The sequence below is a fragment of the Rissa tridactyla genome, chromosome 8 (genome assembly GCF_028500815.1).
Source record: "Rissa tridactyla isolate bRisTri1 chromosome 8, bRisTri1.patW.cur.20221130, whole genome shotgun sequence".
In the NCBI taxonomy this organism is placed as follows: domain Eukaryota; kingdom Metazoa; phylum Chordata; class Aves; order Charadriiformes; family Laridae; genus Rissa; species Rissa tridactyla.
In genome coordinates, this window is record NC_071473.1 from 6,573,663 (window position 1) to 6,595,539 (window position 21,877).

The window sequence follows — 21,877 nt, forward strand, 5'->3', positions numbered from 1 at the left end:
GTCTGGCCTTTAATGACAGTCATGGGGACCCGTGTGGGTGACCTGAGGGGTCCCAGTCACTGCAGGACTCCTGTGCAGGGATTTGAGAGGAGCTGAGAATGTCCCCTGTCTTGCCAGATCGGATCCCATGAGATGACCTGTTGGTCCTCTGACCTGGTGAAGTCCAAGGTGCAAGTTACTTTAAATGCAGATTAGACTTCACTTTGACTTCAGGGCTTGGGGAGCATGGTTGCGGGGTTTTGGTTTTTTGGCGTGGGGTTTTTTGTTTGTTTGTTTTCAGGCACCTCATTGTGAATGTATTATTTGGGCCATTTATCACCAATGACGTTTTCACCAAGTGTCAGCATAGCCCCTTTGTCCCCGATGGATGGAGCTTGACTCCTCTGGTCTTGGTGCTTCTCAGTTCTGAAATGCTTCTTCTCAGTCATGATGGTGATTATGGAAAGAATCGACAGTCCATGACACCAAATGTGTAGGGAAACACAGATAATTTTCTTAAGTTATACGATTACCAAGTTTGCATCCTGCTTTCCTTTTTAAATGGGAGTCTGGCTGAGCTTTACTCTGTTCCTGTTAATTTGTAATATCTGTTCTGAATTATGGGACAGGTTGGATATAAAGGAAAATCATGCTCACCAGACATCTTTGTTACTGTTATCTCTGTGCTGCTTCTTGATTTTTATCTGGAGAGTAATAACTCTCCTGTTATTTTAGGGAGAGCCCTCTGCAGAAGAGATGCTGCCGCACGAGTCCCTTGTCTGTCTGGGTTACTGATATATAAGTAACAGGCATGGGAGAGGAAAACATGGAAAGGTCATTAAATGGGGATCTATACAAGCAAGTGGAAATCGGTGATTGATGGTATCTTTAATGTTTTGGGGCCCAAACACATGTACGTTTCCTTCTCAGCCGGGGTAATGACGCTTGCAGGCACTGGGAAGCCAGTTTAATGCGTGAAACCGAAGTATCCTCCTGGAGCGCAGGTGCACCTGCTCACAGGCCATCTTTGGTTTCTTCTCTAATCTGGGCAGGAGCTGAAGCATGTGCACAAATGTGGGCTGAAGGAAGTTTTTCCCAGGGGTGGGATTGGCAATGATTGTATCATACACAGAAAGAAAGTTCGACTTTCCCGCACGGTTCTCCGGGGACTCTTTTAGCTGGTTGGGGTAAAGCTTTCCTTGTAAAATGCCATCCTCAAAGCAAACAGCATTCCCTTGGGTCGGCTTGTTTTTTCTCACTTTGTGCTGGATGTTGGGTGAGCAGTGCCACGTGCTGGTTTGAAACGCAGCTTAGATGGGCAGATTGTCTCCCTTTTGCAATGTGGTGGCTCCCAGTGAAAACTTCAGGTTCCTATCCCATAGCTCTCCTGTTTTCTGCAGTCAGTTCCTGTATCGTGAGCAGTACACGGGGGTGGATTTCCCTTGTCAGCCCCTTTTTTTCCATTCAGTGTATCATATTTGGGAACTTTTTCCATGTGGAGCTCTAGCAACCAGAGACTTTGCAATGAAGGACTAGGAATTCCTACCAAAATGAAGGCTGATGTGCCAGTGCCCATTGCAGCCCCTCTCATATCAGCCTGTGAAGGAACAGAAGATCGAGCCCAGTAAGCTGCTGGATACAAAATAAACCTGACTGTAAAGAAGGCAGGCTAGACCTCAAGGATGTTATTTTCTAACCCAAATTGGCATGATTGTTGCTATCCATCTCCCCATAGCACATTTACCATCGTCTCAAAAACTTCCTATATCCTATCACCCCACAGACTTGGTTACAACGTCCCAGTTAAGGAGCATCGGAGCAGCGATATGTCTTTATGCTTCCTATCACGTAAACCATAGAAGTCCACAGAGCTGGTGGAAGGTGTCTGAGCAGCACATGAAGCTCATGGGTGCACTGTGCCTGTTCTTCTGCTTTGCTGCTGCCTTTTCTTTTGTGTCTCCCTGTGAGTCTCTCTCCTCCTTAGGAGGAGAATATTGCTCCTGATGCTCAGCAGCATCCCCAGCGTGGCCCTGTTTCCTTCTCTCTTAGCCTTAACCAGGTGTTTGCTGATGAAGCATGTGAGCACTGTCGTCCAGCTCCGGACTGGTGTAAGGGAGCCTTGCTGTTTCCTGGTTAATCCTCCCCTCAAAAATCATGTCTAGATCTTGCTTTATTGTACATGCCTTCCCTGGGGACTGGGCTGGGCTTGCTTAGGGGACATACAGCATATAAGAAGTAAAATAATCCCGGCTGCATGCTTGCAGGAGGTGAGGAGCACGGCCAGGCTCTGCTTCTAGGGTTTGATTGGCAGCAAATGCTGGGCTGATCTCAAATATTACTGACTTTTTAAAAGGCGTAATTATGTGATTCAATCTATATGTTTGATGTTCCTAATAATCCATTATTGCAGGATGTAAAGACGGATGCTTCACAGTAACATGCAGAGGCAACAGAATAGCGGTCCCTTTGTGTGATTGAGCAGCTTGTTAGGAAATAAGTGATGCAAACAGACATTTATGGGGCTGATTTGCCTCAGAAGTGCTCGGTGACTTGATGTCTGTGTCGTTTTGCTCGTGACTCTCTGTCACTCTGATTTCTTGAAGCCTGGAAGATGCAAAGCGTTGTTTTGTGTTTCCACAAGAATCAAGAGGTGGGTAAGCAAAGGTGCGTGCTCGGCCCGTCAGGCGTTAACCAAGGATGTTACCCAAACTGTGGTTTCTTGCCGAAAGGAGCAGCCCGTGCTGTCAGTAAGGTGCTTTGCTCGGCAACGTTGCCTGGTGGTAATTAGGTGTTTTGACATCTGCAGCTGCCTGGGGAGACATCGAAGCCACGATGCTGCACACTCAGAACCTCGGCCCTCTCTCAAGTGTATATATATATTTTTCAGCAGAAGGAGTTTGGTTTCCAGCTGCTCCGTTCCCTGTAGAGCTGTTGTTGGACTCAGTGCATTTGATGGCTTTGAGGATGGTGGGGGTGTCTGCGTGCTGCTGGCCTAGCTCCCCGGACTGGGGCAGCCTCTTCTCCAAGCCCCTTGCCCCAGGCTGGGGGTTCTGGGGGGGCTCAGCTCCTCGCAGCCGTTTAGCTAAAATGCAGATTTTTATAATCACCTGATCCCCAGTAATGGGACTCGTTGGAGGAGTAGCTGTGCTTCACTGGGTCGGTGGAGCGGCACGTCCCCTGCATCTTGTGGCTTTTCAAAGCCAGGTCACATTTGTACTGTCTGGGCTTCACGCTCTGGGGGCAGCTTCTGTTTTAATTACCAGGGCTGTGGATCATCTGCTGCACTAGGAGAGGTCGTGGGCTTTACCTCTGAGATGGGCAAGCTTCTCTTTTGCTTTTGGGGTTTTTTTGTGATAAGCAGCCACATTGCTCATGAGCTCTCCTTTATTGGAAAAATATAATTTGTGGCTAATACCCCATTCAGCAAATGTTAGTCCCATTCATATTTTGCAGAAGACTTGAAAGCAGATGACAACTTTGTCGAGTTCAGATATTCTGTGTAATTACTTCATGCAGGTGAAAACCTTGTGCTGGGGGAATCCAGGTACCTGCCCTGCTTGCGTTGGGGACAGGCTGGGGAGTAGCTGTGGGCTGGTGAATTGCTCACACTGTGTTGCTGAAACTTCGTAGTAGCTCTTTGGATCCTGAAAGTCGTTAGTGATTGCATACGTAAACCATAAAATACAGTTCCTGTTTCTTCATTAGTTGAGTGTCTAAAAAACATTGTGTGCGTACTTGCTCAGAAATGTGAGAATTTGATTTTTGTCAACACCTGTGTGTGTAACTATAGTAACACTGATAAAACTTAGTAACTGAAAAAACACGTGTAAAGTGATAGAAGTAGAGGAACGTGTTTTAACTAGATTTTTGGGAAGAACCCTAGGCAAGGTTCATTCTTGAGCCCCTTGCAGCCAGCCCGGTGGGTGAGGGGTAGCAGTGCTGGGTGGTGGGGGCATCTCCCTGTTTCTCTGCCGTGGGGTTTTCCTGCGCTGCGTGAGCTTTAACCCCCCGTCCAGCTTGCAGTGTGGTGCCGTGCCATGGAGCAGCTCAGGCTGCATCTTGGCAGGCATCAAGCTGAATGTTGACATGCAAAGGCCGATGCTTTTGAATGTAGACATGACTTTTAGATTTCCTCTCCAATTATTCCCAAGGATCGCCTCTGCTTGTTACACACAGCTCCTCCAGTCTCATACCAGAGGGGTTTTTTGACAAGAGGAAGTTAAATGTAGGGCCATTCCCACCTACCAGCACATCTTTTTGTTGATAAAGCAGATATCAACAGGGTATGTAATAAGTTCAGCTCCAACTCTTGGCATAGTGTTGCCTCTTCCAGCCGGAGCTGGTGCAGTATGATGGTAATGGTGGGACAGGTCAAGGACTTACTGGGTCAAAACGCAAAAGCAGCAGTGAGTCCACTGTAAAAACTGCCCCGCTGCTGGGGACAGAAAATATGACGTAGGGACTGGAATGGGGAAACAGGTCCTGATCTGAGCCAGGGACCAGGGGAGAAACTGGGATGAGCACGGGCAGAGCAGGAGAGAGGATGTGGGAGCCCCGTCCAGCCAAGGATGCCGTGCCAGTCCCAGCGAGGTGCCGGGGCCCCTTCCTGCCTAGGCAGGTTTGTTGAGCCTGGTGCTGCCAAAATCGTGCACAGCTGGGTTGAGGCCTGCCAAGATCTGTCCTCGCATCGTTACATCTTTGGCTTAGCTGGAGAGAGCGTTAAATAGCGGGCAGCTTTGAGCGGAGGAGACAAGACTGGTTTTTATGGATGTGCGTGGTAACCTTTGCACATGTGCTGCCTCTCCCTCTCCGTGTTGTTTGAGGTTTGGAGCTATTTGAAGTACACGTGGAAGTTTTTAACGAGTGTGTATCAGCCGTGCACGGCCTGGATTGCTGCTGTGGATGAAGTTAGCGGAGCAAGTCGTGCAAGGGAGCCCTGCCTGGGAGCGTGAGCTGCTGCTGTTTTACTGCAGCTCTGTGGCTGCAGCCACGCAGCTGGCACTTGGAGGGCTGGCGCTAAAAGCAGCATGGAAATGTCATTATCCGTTTACGGCTGGTGTTCCTCCTGTAAAACATGAGGCACACGAAATGCCTTTAGGTCAGGTTGGACTCGAGGCCAACAAGAAGCAAGAGCTGAGACTGAGTTTTCCTGCACCAGAGCGAAGGTGAGTGTTTGGTGCTTTCACGTGGCTGCGATGCTGTCAGGTGTTAGCGGTCCCTCTGGAAGCGTCCAACAGTGATGGTGTGCTTCAATTCACATGGCTTTTCATCATCTCTATTTAAAGCCATCTCCTGTGTCTCTTCCCTCCCTGCCTTTCTCTTTGTGCGACACAAACGTGGAGCCTGGCAGTTCCCTGTATGACACACAGCTGAGGGCTGGGGGTTGCTGTGCTGGTAACACGGATCCCATCCCAACACATGCTCAGAAGGGAGGTGTCAGTGGGAATATCTATCAGAAACGGTGATCAAGGAGGTTAAACGCCTTCAGATTCCCACTCATGTTCCTGCAAGCCTGCTGCCTGCCCGTTTCATGGCAGCATAGACGCGTATATACAAGCGAGGCTGTACACACGCAACACGGCTTGTTTGGACTGTTAATGGAGAGGTGGTAATTTCTCAAGGGTTTCCAATAAGGACTTTTGTTTTCCATCAGGATGGGTTTGCAGTGCCCCTTTAGCAGAGGGCAGGCAGCACTGCTGAGATGTGTATGTTAGTCAAAGGATTCGGTAGGTGAAGTTTGCCAGCTTGATGATGTGATGTGCTGTACAAATAATTATCACTGCCGGAGATGTAACGGGGAGGTGGAGGGGATTTGAGCGCCGGGGGTGTAACAGCATGTTGGGAAACTGGAAGTAAACAGGGAATTAAGGTGGAGCTGTGTCTTGCGAAGGATCACAGACATATGGAATAAGTTACCAGGGAAGGTGGCTGGAGCAGAGTCTAAGTGAGTCTGAGACATCTTGATTAGTTTCTGGAGGAAGGGATTGAAGAGTGTAGTGAAAAAGCAGGGAAACAGGATTTAAAGCGCATTACCACTTTAATTTAAAAGTGCCCAAAGCAAGGAAATTCAGATTTAAGGCTGCCAATCTATCACTGGCTGATGCAGGTGTTGGGGTTGGGAGGACTCCACGGGGTCTGTGTGCAGATGGGTCCGTGCCCCGCAGGCTCCACTCCCCGGCCGGGGCCGTGAGCTCGGGCAGCTTAAACTCAAGCCTCGTGTTTGCCCCAGGAATTAGATCCTTTAATGTGTGTGTTATGTAATAATATAATAATAATATTTATAATATTTATGGTTTTATATAATAATATGATAATAATCTGCTGTGTGTGCAGTATCCTTGACATCTTCCTTGTGCAATGCCCTTAAAATTGTTGCAGGGGCTGCTCCCTGCTCCCCAGGCTGGTGGCACCTCAGGGGACAGGGTCACCCAGGGAAGGGGTTTTCTTCTCCCCCTTATCTTTACGTATTGAGAGCCTTTCCTGGGAGTCGCGCCCTCAACTCCTCCTTACGCAGGGTATGTCACGTGGAAGGTCCTGAGGGGCACAGGGAGAATTTAGGGAAACCCAAGAGCATCCTTTCAAGTTGTGATTTGTGACTTGACGGTCCGTCCCCTTGGTTTACTTTCTGGAAACAAAATTTCTCTTTTTTTTTTTTTCTTTTTTTCCTCTCTACTTCCTGGATTTCCCTTTCTGAATGTAACTACAGACTGAACCTCCCCAAATCCGAGCTCTGCCTCTCCGAGCTGTTCAAATGCATCCTCAGAAGAAACCCCTGCAGAACAGAGGAGTCCCGGAGCATTTTTTGGCAGGCACAGACTTAGAAAATAATTTAAATCCTCTGGCGTTTCAAGTCTACACAAAAGATATGTTTCCCCTTTTACGGGGCGGGGCGGGGGGGGGGGAAGATCGTTTAAAGTGGTAGTCTTGGGAAAGAAATAGTGCAAAATGATTTATAATAATTAGCAATAAATTCTTCCACTAAATGCTCATCATTGTTTCCTAGTAAATGTTGCCCATCTTTCACACAGAGATGTGTTTTCACAGAGAAAGGATCCATTATTTCCAGATTATTTGTATATCATTAGGTATCTAATATCTTTTAAAATCGTTTTTTTTTTTTTACAATTAGAAAAAAATGTTTCTTTTAACCAACTGCAGCAAATTATTTTAGAAACTAGTGGTTCATGTTAAACTCTTCATTTTTCTTGTTTTGGTTTTTGCTTGGATTCTGTTAAAAGTGTCATAACGTGGGTGGCATTTTAAAGGTTACTGGAAAGGGTGGGGAAGTGATTAGCTAATAAGGGAGATGAACTTTCTGGCAAAAATAATGAAGACTTTGAAGCAAACAGAATCTGGATGCCTGTAGTAAAATTACATTAGATGTAATGAAATAAAAGTTGGAATTTAGGGGATCTCTAAAAATTAAAAAAAAAAAAAAAGAATCAAACGGATGTAGTTGTCATTTCAGTGACAAGCGTGCCCTCATCCTGGGCATTATGGCTCTGAAATTGAGAATAATTATTCTAATTTGTTTTATTACATTAGCGTGGGTAGGAGGGAAGAAAGGGAGCTTTCTTTTATGGCTTTCTCATTATTCATAGGCGAGCGCGGCGGGGCCAGGCTCCCGACTCCCGCGCCGGGGCTTCATGGGAATTTTTGGAAAATGATGTCTGCAATGTTCTGACCTTTGCCGTCCCAGCTGCAGCCTCCTCCTCTCTGCAGGGATCCCACACTTGACTCCTTAGCAACCTCCTTTGTGCCTCTGATCTCTCTCCATTTGTCTAGTAATAGCCCTTGGCAGGAAGACTTGTTGTTCCTTCGGTGGCTGTAAAAGGCAGGGAGCCGCTAATGCCAAGTACTTTTCAAAATCCCTTTCACCCACTCCTTGCAGCGCTGTCTTCAAAGTCAATCAGATGCTGGTGCAGCCATGGTGGCTTCTCAAAGGGTCTTTCTGGTAGCTGCGGGAAAAAGCAGCAACGAATAAAACAAAACAAAAATCAACACCAGTGACTTCTCTTTCAGAAAAGTGTTTTCCAGCCCATGCCATTGAGGTGCTTTGCAGTTGCATTTCGTGGTGACTCCGGTTTCGCTTTTGTGCTGGACCAACCCGCCCCCGTTGCAGCAGAATCTAGATGTTCACCTCTTCTGCAGGTGGGGCCTGTCCTGTGGGATCATGGTCCTCAGAGCCCATCCTTGCCTGTGCGGGAGGGTACCAGGCAGGTAGAGTTTGTTCACCTGAAGGTGGGTTGTTACAGAGAATCTGGAGCCTTGTGCTGCAACCTGCTGATGTTGGACCAGAACTAACATTCTCCAGATGATGGGGAAGTCCCAGTATCTTGGTGCAGGCTTGGAACTGAGTAGGGCTGACTGTGGGCTCTGAAATGATGTGCAAGGTACAGAATAAAGTTATTTAAATAGCAGTGTCATCTGAGGAGCATAAGCTTGTCATCCTCTGGTTAAGGAAGAGGTATTGAAGCCGGTTGTTTCTCTCTCTTTTCATGGAAGAAGCAGGAGAGACTTGAATTACCACCTGTTCGTTAATGAGAGCTTTGTATGAACACCAGGTACAGCTCTTCTTAAAGCCTTTAGTTTGTTACTGTCAGAGTTGTAGAAAAAAGTTCCCCAAAAGCCTAATACCTGTGTCATGTTTTCCCTATGTGACATTTCGAAAAGAAAGGAACAAACCCCACCTCTGCAGCGCGCGTGATCCAGATCATCCTTCCTGCGCTGCAGAGCTGGAACCCTCCAGCAGAGCCTGCGGGTGGGAGATGGGGCTTCACGCGGAGGGTCTGGATAGGTCTGGCCCAAATCCAGCCTCTGCCACCATCACGGTTCAGGGCAAGGCCTGCGCCAGAGCACGCTGCAATTGAAGATTTGGGCTCATAAATTATGCAAATATTTAAAAGTTTGCAAACAATTTCGATAACCATAACATGAGCCTTGAGGCATAGAAGGACCATAGAAAATGTATTGAATTTTTAAAAAGCGAGAGCCCTTGCTGATCCTGGGAATGTAATATTTTTCTGTTATGAGGTGCATTGGAAAAAAAATGGCATAAAACGATGTTGTGGAGTTCAGAGGCAGTTTTACAAATCCAGCAGAAGAACTATATTGCTGCTGTAGTGTCGCAACCATCAAGCATTTTTCCCTTGGTGAATGCAGCATTTGAGCATGATATTCATTATTGAGGTTGAAATAAAATCCAGAAATTTTTCAAGATTTATCCTTTCAAATGCAGAAGAAAGCTGGGGCAGGCGGGCAGCGAGCAGGCTGAGCGACCTGGTGCATCAAACCAGGAAAACTCAAAGTGCTTTAGTATTTCTGTTGTGGTCTGAAGGCATCGTGTCAGATCCCTCGGATTTGGGTGCTTCAGGTGCCAGGGTCCAGCGTGATTGTCCCCTTGCAGCCCTGTCCTATAGTCTTTAAACAATTTTTTTTTTTTTTTTTTTAATTTCGTAAAGCTCCTTCCTCTTCCATGAACTCGGGGTCTAAATTGCAGCTGGTTTTATCTTTAAAATACACTGGTATATGTTTGGCTTTCAGAAGATGTTGGGTAGCAGAGGCTGGCGGGTGGCTGAGTGCCTGAAGTGCCAGGCACCGGTTGCAATTTTCTCTGGGAGTGTTTCAAACTCACATTATGAGAAAAATTAAAATCTAGAATACAGGAATTGCCCTTCATTGAGATTTTTTTTTTTCTCTTTTTCACCCATTTTATGTGTTGTCAAGACACAGAAAGGTCTTTAAATTGACTCCAAATTTATAAGGCTGGTGCCCCATACCCCACCCTTCTCTCCAGGGCCGGTATCAATAGGGGTTTTGCAGACATAGCTTGAGTCACCAGGCTTTTTCTCGGCTTCCCGTGCTATTGGCCTGTCTGTACCATTTTTTTCAGAATTAATTTTGGGCTGAAAAAGTCTCAAAGAGTGCTTTGTTCCTCCTTGACACTCACTCCAGGGAAAAAAAAAAAAAAAAAAGAAAAAGAAAAAAACCGTGGAAAATCTGACATCTGCATTGTAGAGAAAAATCAATAGATAGGGAGGAATATAATTATCCCCCACTCCTGAAAGAATTTTTAAGATATTTTTTGTAACAGTGACTCATATCGGCTTAGAGCTTGAATGACATTTTAATTATTTAGGCTTTTTTTTTTTTTTCATTTTGAATCACCAAAGTACAGCAGCCTGAAAGGGATACAGTTGGGCAGAGCGATCTGCGTAAGATGAAAAGGACGGATTTGGCGTGTCGGAGTTCAGCCGCCTCCCTCCCTTGGAGCAGTGTCGGAGCGGGAGCTGCGTGGCTCAGAGGCATGCAGAGAAAGATGCTGCTCCACAGCGATGGGTGATGGATCACCCCTGGGTCCGTGAATCATGTTTGCTGGCATCAAGTAAATAAGGGAACAGTTTATCTTCTTTGGAGATGTTTTTTCTCCTTAGGTGAAGCGTAAAATCCTTGGGGAGTTGTCTGTGAAGATGCATCTGTGGTGACTCTTGAACTGATACTTGTGCCTGGGCTTTATCTTTTGGGGAAGGGATGTCAGGGACAAAAGTGGAGCTGGTGGAGGTGACGGGGGAGAGGGAGCAAGGGCAGTCCTGTGGATTTTTTTTGGAGGCAGATTTAATTAGAAAGGGGATCAGCTAATTAGAAAGGCGATTGAAAGGAGAGAATACAGGAGGGAAAGAGAGGTCTGAAATAAAGGTGGAGGTCAAAGACTGTGGCCAGCACCTATCTGCATGGGGCAGAGATGGGGTGAGACCTTAACAGTAGGTCTGTGTGAGCTGGAGGTTAGACTGATGTGGACCTTCCCTGGAGGATGCTTCCCCTCATCTCCATTGGGGTGACTGAGCTGCACGCAGGTGGGACGACAGCCTTGGGCTGTACAGTAGGCAGCTGGGTGGACAACCCGCAGAGTGGGGAGACTGGAGATGGGTTTCTGTGATTCTCATTGCCCGTGGTGGCTGTAACATGGACATGGTGGAAGGGCTCCTCTCCACCTCCCCTGGGATGGAGCCGCACAGTGCCCGTGCTCTGAGCCTTCTGCAGATCCAGAAGATCTGGGGCAGGTCCTGGGGCTGCAGGGGAGGATTCCACTTCTGGAGCCTCTGCCAGTGGTAGCAGGGACCAGGCAGTCTTCATGACTCAGTGTTTAGCTTAATCCTGATGGCAGGAGCTAGGGATGATACAATTAAGAGGAGCAATGTCCAGATGTGTTCCTTTCACTGAAAAAATGCAGCAGAAAAGCAAGGACCCATTCTCTTCACATGTTCATCCTCTCTGTGATTTGAGAAGGTGATCCCCAGCATGCCACAGTGCAAATTCAGATTTTGGTACCCTAAAACCAAACAGTGAGGTGTCTTTGAAGGACGCAGATGGCAGTTGCATGGCTCGCATCCCTCTTCGGTTCTGCCTTCCAGTCCCGTGTTACGTTCCCTTGTACCACCACATGCTGTGGCCTTAGATTTGGGATTTCTGCCATGATTTAATCAAACTCATGAAATGGAGAAATCAAAAGCTGTTGGTAAACTTTCTCTCTATGGCTCAATTTCCCCTGAAATCTCTTTTGTTGGATACTCTTTCAGTGATGGGGAAAGAGAGGGGGCATGTGAGGTTACTCAGTCAAGCGAGACTGGAATTGATTCAGTGGGAGCGAAGAAGTGATTTTGATTTCCAACCCCAAAATTCCCTGGCCGCTGGTTGGCAAACCTTGCAAATGTATTCAACAATCTACTGCATTTGAAAGATAATTTATTAGTCATAAATAGCTAGTTTTCAGCAGGCTAACCGAGTTTTATAAACCGGACTGGTTTGGTGCCTTGCTGGCTGGGTCGAGTCCTGAAGCAGGCAGGCAGGAGGATGAATTTTTGCAGTGTGGGTTTTTGCTAAGAATTTGCTGGGAAATATATATATTTTTTTTTCTCTGTTTGCTTGTAGATCTGCTCAAGTGACTGCATGGTCGTCTTTCCTTTAACGCTGTAGTAAGCCATCAAAGTTAGTGATGATGCTGGTGGCAAAATAGTGTCTTGTTCCACGTAGCTGATATCTTACCTATAACTAACAAATAAAATAAAAGTACAGTGACAAAAGTCATCCATGACACCTGCAGTCTATCCAGGGCGCACATCGTCTGATTTGGGAAATGCTGTTTATATGTGACCATGAACGCGTGGATGCAGAGCAGGGCTGGCGGGTGGAAGGTGCACCAGAGTGGTTCTGGTGATTAAAACCAGGCATTTTATTGAACACCATTAAAATAAAATATTTAAAAAAAAAAAAAAAAAGGTCCTAAATGTAATTTTCCTTCCCCTGTGAAAAATGCTGGTGAATTTAATGCACTTTAATCGTGAGAGCCTGGGAGCCCCGGAGGTTGGTGTTTTCGAAGTACAAGCAGGTGCGGCATCTCCGTCCTCCCCTGCGCTCCTCAGCCGTGCCCTAAAGGGAGCAAACTTAGTAGGGGAGAAGGTATTGAGCACATATTTCATTCTGGATGCTAATTCAATCCAGGGTTAACATTTTATAGTTCTCATGCGGACGGCAGCGCGAGGAGATTTCTGAGTGTGCAGAATGGCCTGGAGCCGCAGTCAGCTGTAAATTAATATGACAAAGATCTCAACTTTCCCCTTCCCCAGGCCAGGCTTTCTTATTACTGGCAGGGGCTTGTGTGCACGGTCTGGCTGCCACGAGCTCGGCCGAAATGATCAAACCCCGGTGTCTTTTGTAGCCGCCATCCCATCAGTATGAATTTAATAATTCTGGTTAGAGCTGGATTCAAAGCAAGGCCACAGAGGTGAAAGGGCAATTGCTAGTTCACTTAGCCACCTGCTTCCTTCCCTTTAGCTTATATTTAATTTGTATTGCTGAATACCTTTCCCTTCTGATATGCGGGACTTTGAAAGTCCCTTCACCCACCCGCAATGTGCAAACAGAGCCGGCATTTCTGGGGGTGCTTGGTTTTTTCCTGGGGTTGTAAGCATGTGAACATGCATTTTCCTTTATCATTGGGAAAAGAAAATAAACTTTAAAAGCCATTTTCCTGTCCCCCCTGTATTATCTAATGATTAGAGCAGATCATAAAAAGGAAAAAATTCAAAAAATTCAAAAATCCCTATCTCCTACCCATTGGTCTCCAGTCCTTCTGTCAAAATAAATGCAGAATTCAAGTTTTTAGCTAGTGCTTTGCTAGCTCAGAACTAGGAAGAAACTTCCTAAATTTGCCAACTTAAAAAAAAAAAAGGGGGGGGGGGGGAAGACTGTTCCAAGTAATTTCGGAATTTAGAAAACAAGAAACAAGTTAGTGTGCTGAGCTTCCTATAGCACAACCTTTCCACGTTTCCCAAATGATTACATTGCCACGTGACAATATTAGGAGCCTTATGCCAAGCTGGAATAATATAAAAACGTGTATAAATGAGAACGATGACTTCTTATAGTAGCAGTGACTTGAATTGACAGAGGAAGCTGTGTGCCACGGGACCGGCTGCTCCTGCCTGGTGCAAGGTATTTAAAAGACATGTGGACGTGGCACTTAGGGACATGCTTTAGTGGGAATTGGCAGTGTTAGGGTTATGGTTGGACTCGATGATCTTGAAGGTCTTCTCCAACCTAAATGGTTCTGTGGGGTACCCGCGGGGTACCCGTGGGGCCCACAGCTTTGATCTGCATTGGTGCATCATCCCGCCTGCCCGGGTGCTGTTTGGTGACACTAACGCCTCCCGTGAATAGCAAATCTCCATATGCAGCGTGGCGTCGGGTGCTGTTTCAAAATGCCTGGGATCGGGAGGTTTGCTTCTCTATTTCAGGCTTGTGAAATGTGGTCGGTGTGTTGTAAGATATCCAGGAGTAATGACATTACCAGCTGGCACGTAGCCCCCACTGTGCAGGCAGCCTAACTTCACAAGTTTAATAAAAAGTCAGGGAGATGGTTGTGTTGGACAAGGAGCTGAAAAGCGGGATGAGAAAGGCTTTCCTCTTCTTCATGATGGTGTTTCATTGTACACACATCTACGGGATGCTTCAAAAAGGGCCATAAAAGCTGGGATGGTTTAGTATGCTGAGGTGCGGTCTGGTCTTCAAGGTGAATTGCAGGAGGTAAACACTCACCCATCATTTTTTTATCACCCAGCAGCTGGGGGTCAGTGAAGAGCTCAGCTCCTCAGTAAATAGGGGCTGGCAAGACTCTGCCCCACATACGACAGCAGCTTCTCAGGAGTTAACAGCGGCTGCCCTTGGAAATGTTTTTCTGCTTATTGCCTACCCCTAAGCATGGCCAACTTCTGACAGCATTAATTATAGCACTAACAGATCAATTTTGATGTTGTATCAAAAAGCATGTGGTACATGAAGGTGCTTGAACACCACAGGGAGAAATTAAAGTCGGGAAGGATGGAAGGGGACCAGGCCTGGCATGGAGAATGCCAAACAGTGAAAAATAATAAGAGGGCTCTGCAAGTGTTGCTTTTTTTCATTTGCATCCTGAGCCTTCAACTTATTCTTTACAAAAAATAGAAACTTGTACATGTGAGAGAAAGAGCAATTAAGCTGGAGGCTGGTACCACAGGTTTATGGTAGCAGCTCCCTGTAGCTGCCGCCTGGAAGCTACTGAATGTTCTAAATGCCTTTATATGTTCTTGGACTTTGAAGGTATCAGGCACATCCTACTCTCTGAAAATGCCCCCCAAAAGTAACGGAAAAGTCCTTTGTTAAACATCTCCATCCTCGTCTTCCTGACAGTCAGGTGTTGCCTCCAACACAGCCTTGACTCAGCAGAACATCAGGTTTGTTCTTAAATCCATCCCACCTAAGGCTGATCTGTGGAGCTCGGTGTCAATCATACGCTTAGAACTAAACGCTGTGCGGCACTAGGGCCTGAAAATGGGCTGTTCCCTTTCTCGCCTTTCCTTCTGCTCAGGCAATGCTACCAGGAGGTAGCTGGAGGTCTGAGACCTGGCTGCCATGGGCTGCAGGAAGGAAGCAGTTAGAAATGTGACTTGGGGGTTGAGAGCCCTGCTCTCCAAAGTACTGCTAAATGATTTCTTTTGTTTCCTTGTTTTCCATTTAATTTGTCCCTATCATTCACCTCTTGAACTCTGCTTAATATTTGCCCCCAAAATATGCCTTGCAAGATGTTTGTAGGCTATGTCCAAATGAGAAGAGGGTCTTCCAGGTCTTCTGGAGTCTCATGGGGCTGTCCTCTGTGCATGCCCTCTGGCTCCTTTTCCTGCTGGTCCTGTGCAGGTCCTCTCCTCATCCAAAGAGAAGACAGTTTGGGCACATCAGAGATGCACTAGCCTCTGCCTGTCTGAGAGCAGGGGATGGGGATTTTTCCCCGTGCTTTGATCTGTGGTATGGCAGCATAATCTGCTGCAGCTGTGGAGTCCAGGCCAGTTCAATATACACAGAGAAATCTTGAAAATGGATTGGGAATTGTTAGCAGACTGAAAGAAATCCAGTGCATGTCAAACTCCAGCAGATGTGGGGATCCCCATTTCCTCCCCTCCCCTTTCTGTCCTCCTGTGCTCACTTGGACCCAGATACCATTTCTCAAACTAAGTTTGCTTCTTCAAGAGAACAGGAGCGGATCTCCAAAAATGTCAGCAGAAGCCAAATAATTAGGGGAGAGTGCGTAAAAACAGAGTCCGTCCGAGCATGGAGCAGTAAGAGATGTCAGAGCTCGTCCTGGTGTGTGCATACCTAGGGATGTACAACTCTGCCCAGCAGGATTACTTGGTGAGCCACCATGGCTCGTTCTCCTTTCATGGTCCTCCTCAGCAGAGATGGAGCTACAGGGCAGGCAGATTTTCGTGCACTACATGCTCTTGTTTCTTGGTCCAACTTCATTTGAAAACTGGAAAACTCACATGCCAGTGTGGGAGTGGGAGTGGACCTGAAGACAGCAGCAGGGTAAAGAAGACTTGAAACGCCTCCTAATTATGAGAGTGGGAGTTTTCTATGCTGAAAAACAGATTTGATATGAAGAGCTTTGAGTGACTTTCCTGTTTGAAAGCTTTATAGTAAACAAAACGTGATTAACTCCCTTAGTGACTCATTGCAGGAAAGATTTTGGTTTTCAGTATAGTGCTTTTCTATCATATACTTGTTTTAATTATCCCTGCTGAATAATAGAGCTTGATAACAGCTTGGGCAAGGTAGGAGGGAAGGTCATCAAGATAGCTGTCCTTTTTTAATATTCCAGCGTTCTTGCACAGAGCCTTTCTTAGCGTCTGTCCTGCCACTGACAGCGCTGCCGGCTGCGGCACATCCTGTGAGATGCTATCAACGTATCCTGTAATTTTAGAAAAGGTTTGAGGGGCAGAGTGAGCTGCGGATGATTCGGGAGGGGGAGATGAAGCCGTGACTGTTGACAGCAAGTCTGTCTTGTCCCTGCCTCCCGTGCTCCAGCCCTCGCAGAGTGATGGAGGACAGTGACGGGATCTGCTGAATAACTCACTAGAGAGTAAAATTGCAGAGCAGCCACCAGTACCCACGGCTCTGCTTTCCCATCCCGCGAGTTTTGTATAATACCACTTTGTTTCCATTGTGATTTTATCTCTGCCTTTATGGCCCAGCTCTGCTTGGGTATTTTTTTGGTGGTGCTGGTGAGGGGTGTCCCTTTCATGGTGATGCTGAGATGCAGACCTCCTGGGCCAGGGTATTTCTAGATCTAAGCTTCTGCCCTGGACCCGTCTCAGCCCTGCCTGGAGCCAACCCCAGCCATTCCCATTGCAGCCTGCATTAAGACGACTGTGTGCACGAGGTTTGAAGGTGCCTCTTTCTTCCGGAGGCTGCTGGGAGGGCCAGTGCTCAGGCTTCAGTGTAGTTCTCAGGCAGTTTTACAGGTCTGAAGGACAGCAGGCATGTGCAGGGTACCAGCATCCTGCAGGCTGCCCGCCCTCGGGGGACGGAGCATGCACTGCGTTGCTTTGGTACCCTTCCTTGTTCCCGTGTTGTGCAGAGCCATGTCAGATACCACAGAAACCTTTGCCTTATCGCTATCTTCCTTATCAATCACTTCTGTAAAGTAATCACCCTTTGCTGTATCTCCTTGTTCCTCCTTGCTGGTTATGGTGTTGATTTGCTCTGTTGCATCTCTGCCATTAGCCACCGTGAGGTGATGCTTTTCCTGCAGCCGATAGTTGATGCTGAGAACTCGCGGGGCCTGTGCTGTCTATTGGGCATTTTCTTCATTGACCACAGGATGCTACTGTGTGCAAATGGCCCTGCCATTTGACTAGGAAAAAAAAGGAAAATTAATTTGGAACAGCAGATGGGCGAAATCTGCTTGAACTCAGCAACGTGCCTGATAACAAGTGTCATTTAAGGCTGTACATAGCCCTGTTGAAGGTTGCTGGGGTCACCCCTATTCACAAAGACATATATGCCTAAATATCATCTGGTATAAGGCGCAGACCAAGAAGAGTGCCTATTTCCTATTAATTTACCTGCCAAATAAGCTTGTAACAATTTTTGTGGATCTCTGTTTGCTTAAGAAAGTCTATGCTGGGTTAAGCCCAAGGTCCAACTAACTTCTTATATTGTCTCTAATAGCAGCCATTAACAGATGCTTGGGGAGGAATATAAAACATAAAGTGATCTTCAGGGGCAGCTTCTCACAGCTCCTGGCAGTCAAGTGGTTTAGGGACTTTCCAGGGAGGAGGTTGTGTTCAGAAGTTACCCCGAGCCCGTCCTCTGGGAATGTGTCTGGTTCCTTTTGAACACATTTTTACTTTTGGCTCCCATAAAGTAAATGATTTGCCATGTGGAAAAGTACTTTTGTTCGTTCCTAAACCAGCTACTTGATCCTTCCATCAGATTGCCGTAACATCTTGTATCAGGAGAAATGGTCAATAATTGTCCCCAGTTAGAATAACAGAATGGTTTGGGTTGGAAGGGACCTTAAAGACCATCCAGTCCAACCCCCCTGCCCTGGGCAGGGACACCTCCCGCCAGACCAGGTTGCTCCAAGCCCCGTCCAGCCTGGTCTTGAACCCCTCCAGGGATGGGGCAGCCACAGCTTCTCTGGGCAACCTGCGCCAGTGTCTCTTCTCCCTCATAGTGAAGAATTTCTTCCTAATATCTAATCTAAATCTCCCCTCTTTCAGTTTAAAACTGTTACCCCTTGTCCTATCGCTCCACTCCCTGATCAAGAGTCCCTCCCCAGCTTTCCTGTAGCCCCTTTAGGTACTGGAAGGGGCTTTAAGGTCTCCCTGGAACCTTCTCTTCTCCAGGCTGAACACCCCCACCTGTCTCAGAAGCTGATCCCTTCTGTATCAGTCAGGAGTTACAAGACTCTGCTCTGTTCTCTCTTTTCCATACTCAAGAGCCCTGGGCTCTCATGTATCACACAGCCCATGTAAAGTCTTGGGAACTGGATATTTCTGGATATTTACTTATGAGATCTGGACAGTTTTGGGGGGGTGTCTTTAACTGGAATTCGGAATTTTTCTTCATCCCCAAACCTGCTAAACTTTGTTTAATGCTGCAAGTGAAGGGGTTTCTTAGCAATTCCGGTGAAACCAATAGGCCAGGATGTGCCTTTGTGCTGGAAACTCCTCCTCTGAGCTCTCTGATTTTAGCACTGAAAGGTCGTCAGTCTCTTCTTGAAAACCTTCCCTACTGCAAATGTAAAGAAGCTTCAGGATGCTCCTGATGTAGCCAGCGATGGGTCCTTGCAGAAACTCCCTGTATTTTTCTACTAAGGCAGGCAGGAACATTATAATTAGGGCAATGTCAGAGGTAGGCAAATACTCCCTAATTGTATGCAGATGATAGAGCTGGTTCAACCTTTTGACTAGTGAAGCTTTCCTCAATTTGGGATATTGTGATCCTAATCAGGGACCTTTCGCCATACATCAAAGCGGTCAGGCTGAACCCGCATACCTTCAGGCTGGCACGGCTTGATTGCAAGGCTTCCTGCTAGCAGGCTCATCCCTGGCCAGGTGTCCTTCCTGCTGTGGACGACTGATTCCTTTCTACTCTTCATCACTGAGGCAAAGAAATTTAATCCCAATATTACTGCCAGCCCTGGAATGGACCCACTGATTTGGAAATTTCACCCTCTTGTTGCCCTGAAATATCATTGCACAGCAACCTCTGATACCTGCTTATTTCATTGCCAACCTCTAACCTAAGGTGGAGCAGACCTGTCATTAGCGCATTCATCTGTGTTTAGATCTGTCAGCTTCCTTCCCCTTCTCCTCTTTTGTTTCTCTAATTACTTTGATTGCATCTCTGTATCCAGCTCAGGGCTGGTGAGGCTGCCGGGTCCCCATCCCAGTCTGTGTCACTATTTCCTTTTCTGTAGGCAGCAGAGGTGGCTTTGCGAGAGGGGGAGAATTGGGTCTGGATTTTAAAATTGTGAACATGGCTGTGTTTAGGTCTGCAGGTAACTTTTCAGTCTGTTATACGGCCATGTCTCAGTGGCAGAACCTGATTTTCAGGCTTTTCCTATGCCTTCTCTATGCTCTGTGCCTCCCTGCCTTGTACCCAGCAATGCTGGAAGCCAATACTGGGAGCACTGGGCTGCTCATACCTGCTCTGTGGAGACTCGGCTGTGGGTGAAGCATCTTCTAGCACCCCTTAAGTGACGTGGCACGTTCCACAAGAATTTTGTGTCAAATTTTCAGTAAACAGGCAGTGGAAGAAGTCATGTTTGAGCTCTCATTGCGTTCTGTTCCCTCAGGGACAACAACTGGGCCTGGGGTGCAATGTGGTGGGTCATTCCAGGGGGTCATTCCAGCCTCTGCACTTCCCTGCAGTTACAGGCTCTCCCTGTAGTTTAACCAGAGAATTTGACATCTTGAGATAATACCTTAACATACAAGATGAAGTAAAATAAAATATTTGTGACTGTCTTTTTTGTCTCTCTTTTTTTTTTTTTTCCCCCAGGGGCTGATTAAAATTCGAGGAGATCGCTGCTGGAGAGACTTAACTTGCATGGATTATCACTACGAGGTGAGCGATCTGCACATTAAAACTAATTTCTCCTGTCTGCTTTACTTTGGTAGAAAAAAAGGTTCTCTAACCTTTTCTCTTCTGCCAGGCAGCTCCCCATGTTTTCTTTCTTTATCATAGCCTGTCTCTGGCAATGCAGTCAATGTCCACGCGCCAGCTCGGTGATGCTATTTTTCCCAACCACAGTCCTAAAAGACCGATTTCTCTCCTTCCCTCCCCTCACCACCATGGACTGATTCGGGAGCAAACCTAAGCCCCATGAGAACTCTCCCTGTAAAAATTCCACAGGAGAGGATCAGAAAGAACTTTTACGTAGCATTGTGTTGAATGCTCTCTGCTTACGCTTCCAAAATGCAGACATATGTAGACAGAAATAGAGCATCTCAGTGGTCTCCAAGATGCTAAGCACTAATCGCTGGCAGTTCAGAATTATACAGTTTTATCTTTTCGACATCTGTTTCAGTGATTACATTGCATTCTGATTATAAACTGTGGTTTGTATTCTGGCTCTGAGTGTTGTCTCCTCTTTGATTACAGAGAGAGGGAGCTCAGCTTCCCCTCTCTTTTTACCTATATTTTTGCATTTGCCTTTTGTATAAACAGTGTTAAAAAGAAAGAAATTGCTGTGTACAATGACATTCCACTGGGCGAGTAGCCATGCTTTAATGAAGGAAACAGTACTGAAGCAATTTTCCCTCCTCCAGATTAATATCGCAGCTACTGAAAGTGGCACACTACGTTGTAACGCCTCTGATCTATAATCCGTGTCCATCTAACGAGCGGGTGAGCGCGCTGCATCTGTTAGCACCAGGCTGCGAAGTCTCAGCCTTCTGCTGCACTTGTCCCCTGTTGGTAAGACCCAGGTACCTCTTCCTGCCTCAACCCCGCAGTTATTTTCAGCCAGCAGGGCTGAGCTGTCAGTCCCTGGAGATGCACCTTTGAGGTGACGTTCTCAGCAGACCTTCGTCACGTCTGGAAACCATTTCCCTTCTCCAATTAAAGCTGGCAGGGCCTGACTTCTCTGACCTGCAGAACGTGTTGCAAGGTGTTACCTATGTCTTACTTTTTACGGGGTAGGCACGCTGAGCAGTGGAAATGGGGATGCTCGTACACTCTCTCCGCCCTTGTGTGAAGAGAATTGTGTGTGAGTGCCAGGGACCACGTTACCAGCCCTGTTACAGGATTAGGATTCCTCTTTCCAAAATAGGAAAAAAAAAAATACCTATCATTTTCCCAGGTGCTGACACCTTCATCTTTCGCTCCTGTGACCAAGTTAACTGGTCGCATACTTTTAAATGGAATTTTGCAGGTCCAGAAAGCCATATCTGCCGTTTCAAGTTTAGCGCTCCTTTATTTTATCATCATTTACTTTTGACGGGGTTTCACCCACTGAATGCGAGGATGACCTTTTATGAAGGCTGCTGTTCGGTTAGCTCTTGTTGGACCATCGGTGTCCTGCTTTGTTCTGAGTAGAGCTTTGGATGCACAGACCCCTCAGTGCTGTCATTCTTAATCCCAAACACAAAGGTGGCTGCAGTAAATTGTCCTTCATTTTTGCTTACCAGTGTGAGGGCTCTGCTCCACGTGCTGCCAGGCACCTGGCAGCAGTCTGAGAAAAGCCAGCTCAAAGCGAGTCCCCCAGAATCCCCCGGCCGGCTCCGCTGGTGACCCCAGCCCACAACAGTCAGCCTGCGTAATCCCAAATATTTCAAATCAAAACCAGAATCAGTTCTGTAGCCCAGAAGGCTAATTAAGACCATTCCTGTCATATCCATAACGCAGGATCCCCAGCCTGTGCAAGTAATTGGGAACAGGGGCAGGGGGCAGATCACATTATCAATATCAATTATTTTAATCCACACAAAAGAAGCTGCAATAAAAGGAAAATGAAAGAGGCCAAACTTTGTCTACTCGCGATAACAGACAAAGGACTGCAATTCACCTGCTGATTTCA

General features: G+C 46.8%; 1 protein-coding gene across 5 annotated transcripts in view; it reads left to right on the forward strand.

The window, feature by feature from the left end:
- LMF1 (lipase maturation factor 1) overlaps positions 1–21,877 on the forward strand; it is a 207,308-nt gene that overhangs the window by 63,912 nt on the left and 121,519 nt on the right. For all 5 annotated transcript variants that reach the window (XM_054211430.1, XM_054211433.1, XM_054211435.1 and 2 more), the window contains one exon: positions 19,858–19,923. In XM_054211430.1, the coding sequence (XP_054067405.1) occupies positions 19,858–19,923 (66 nt within the window). The remainder of the gene's footprint in view (positions 1–19,857; positions 19,924–21,877) is intronic.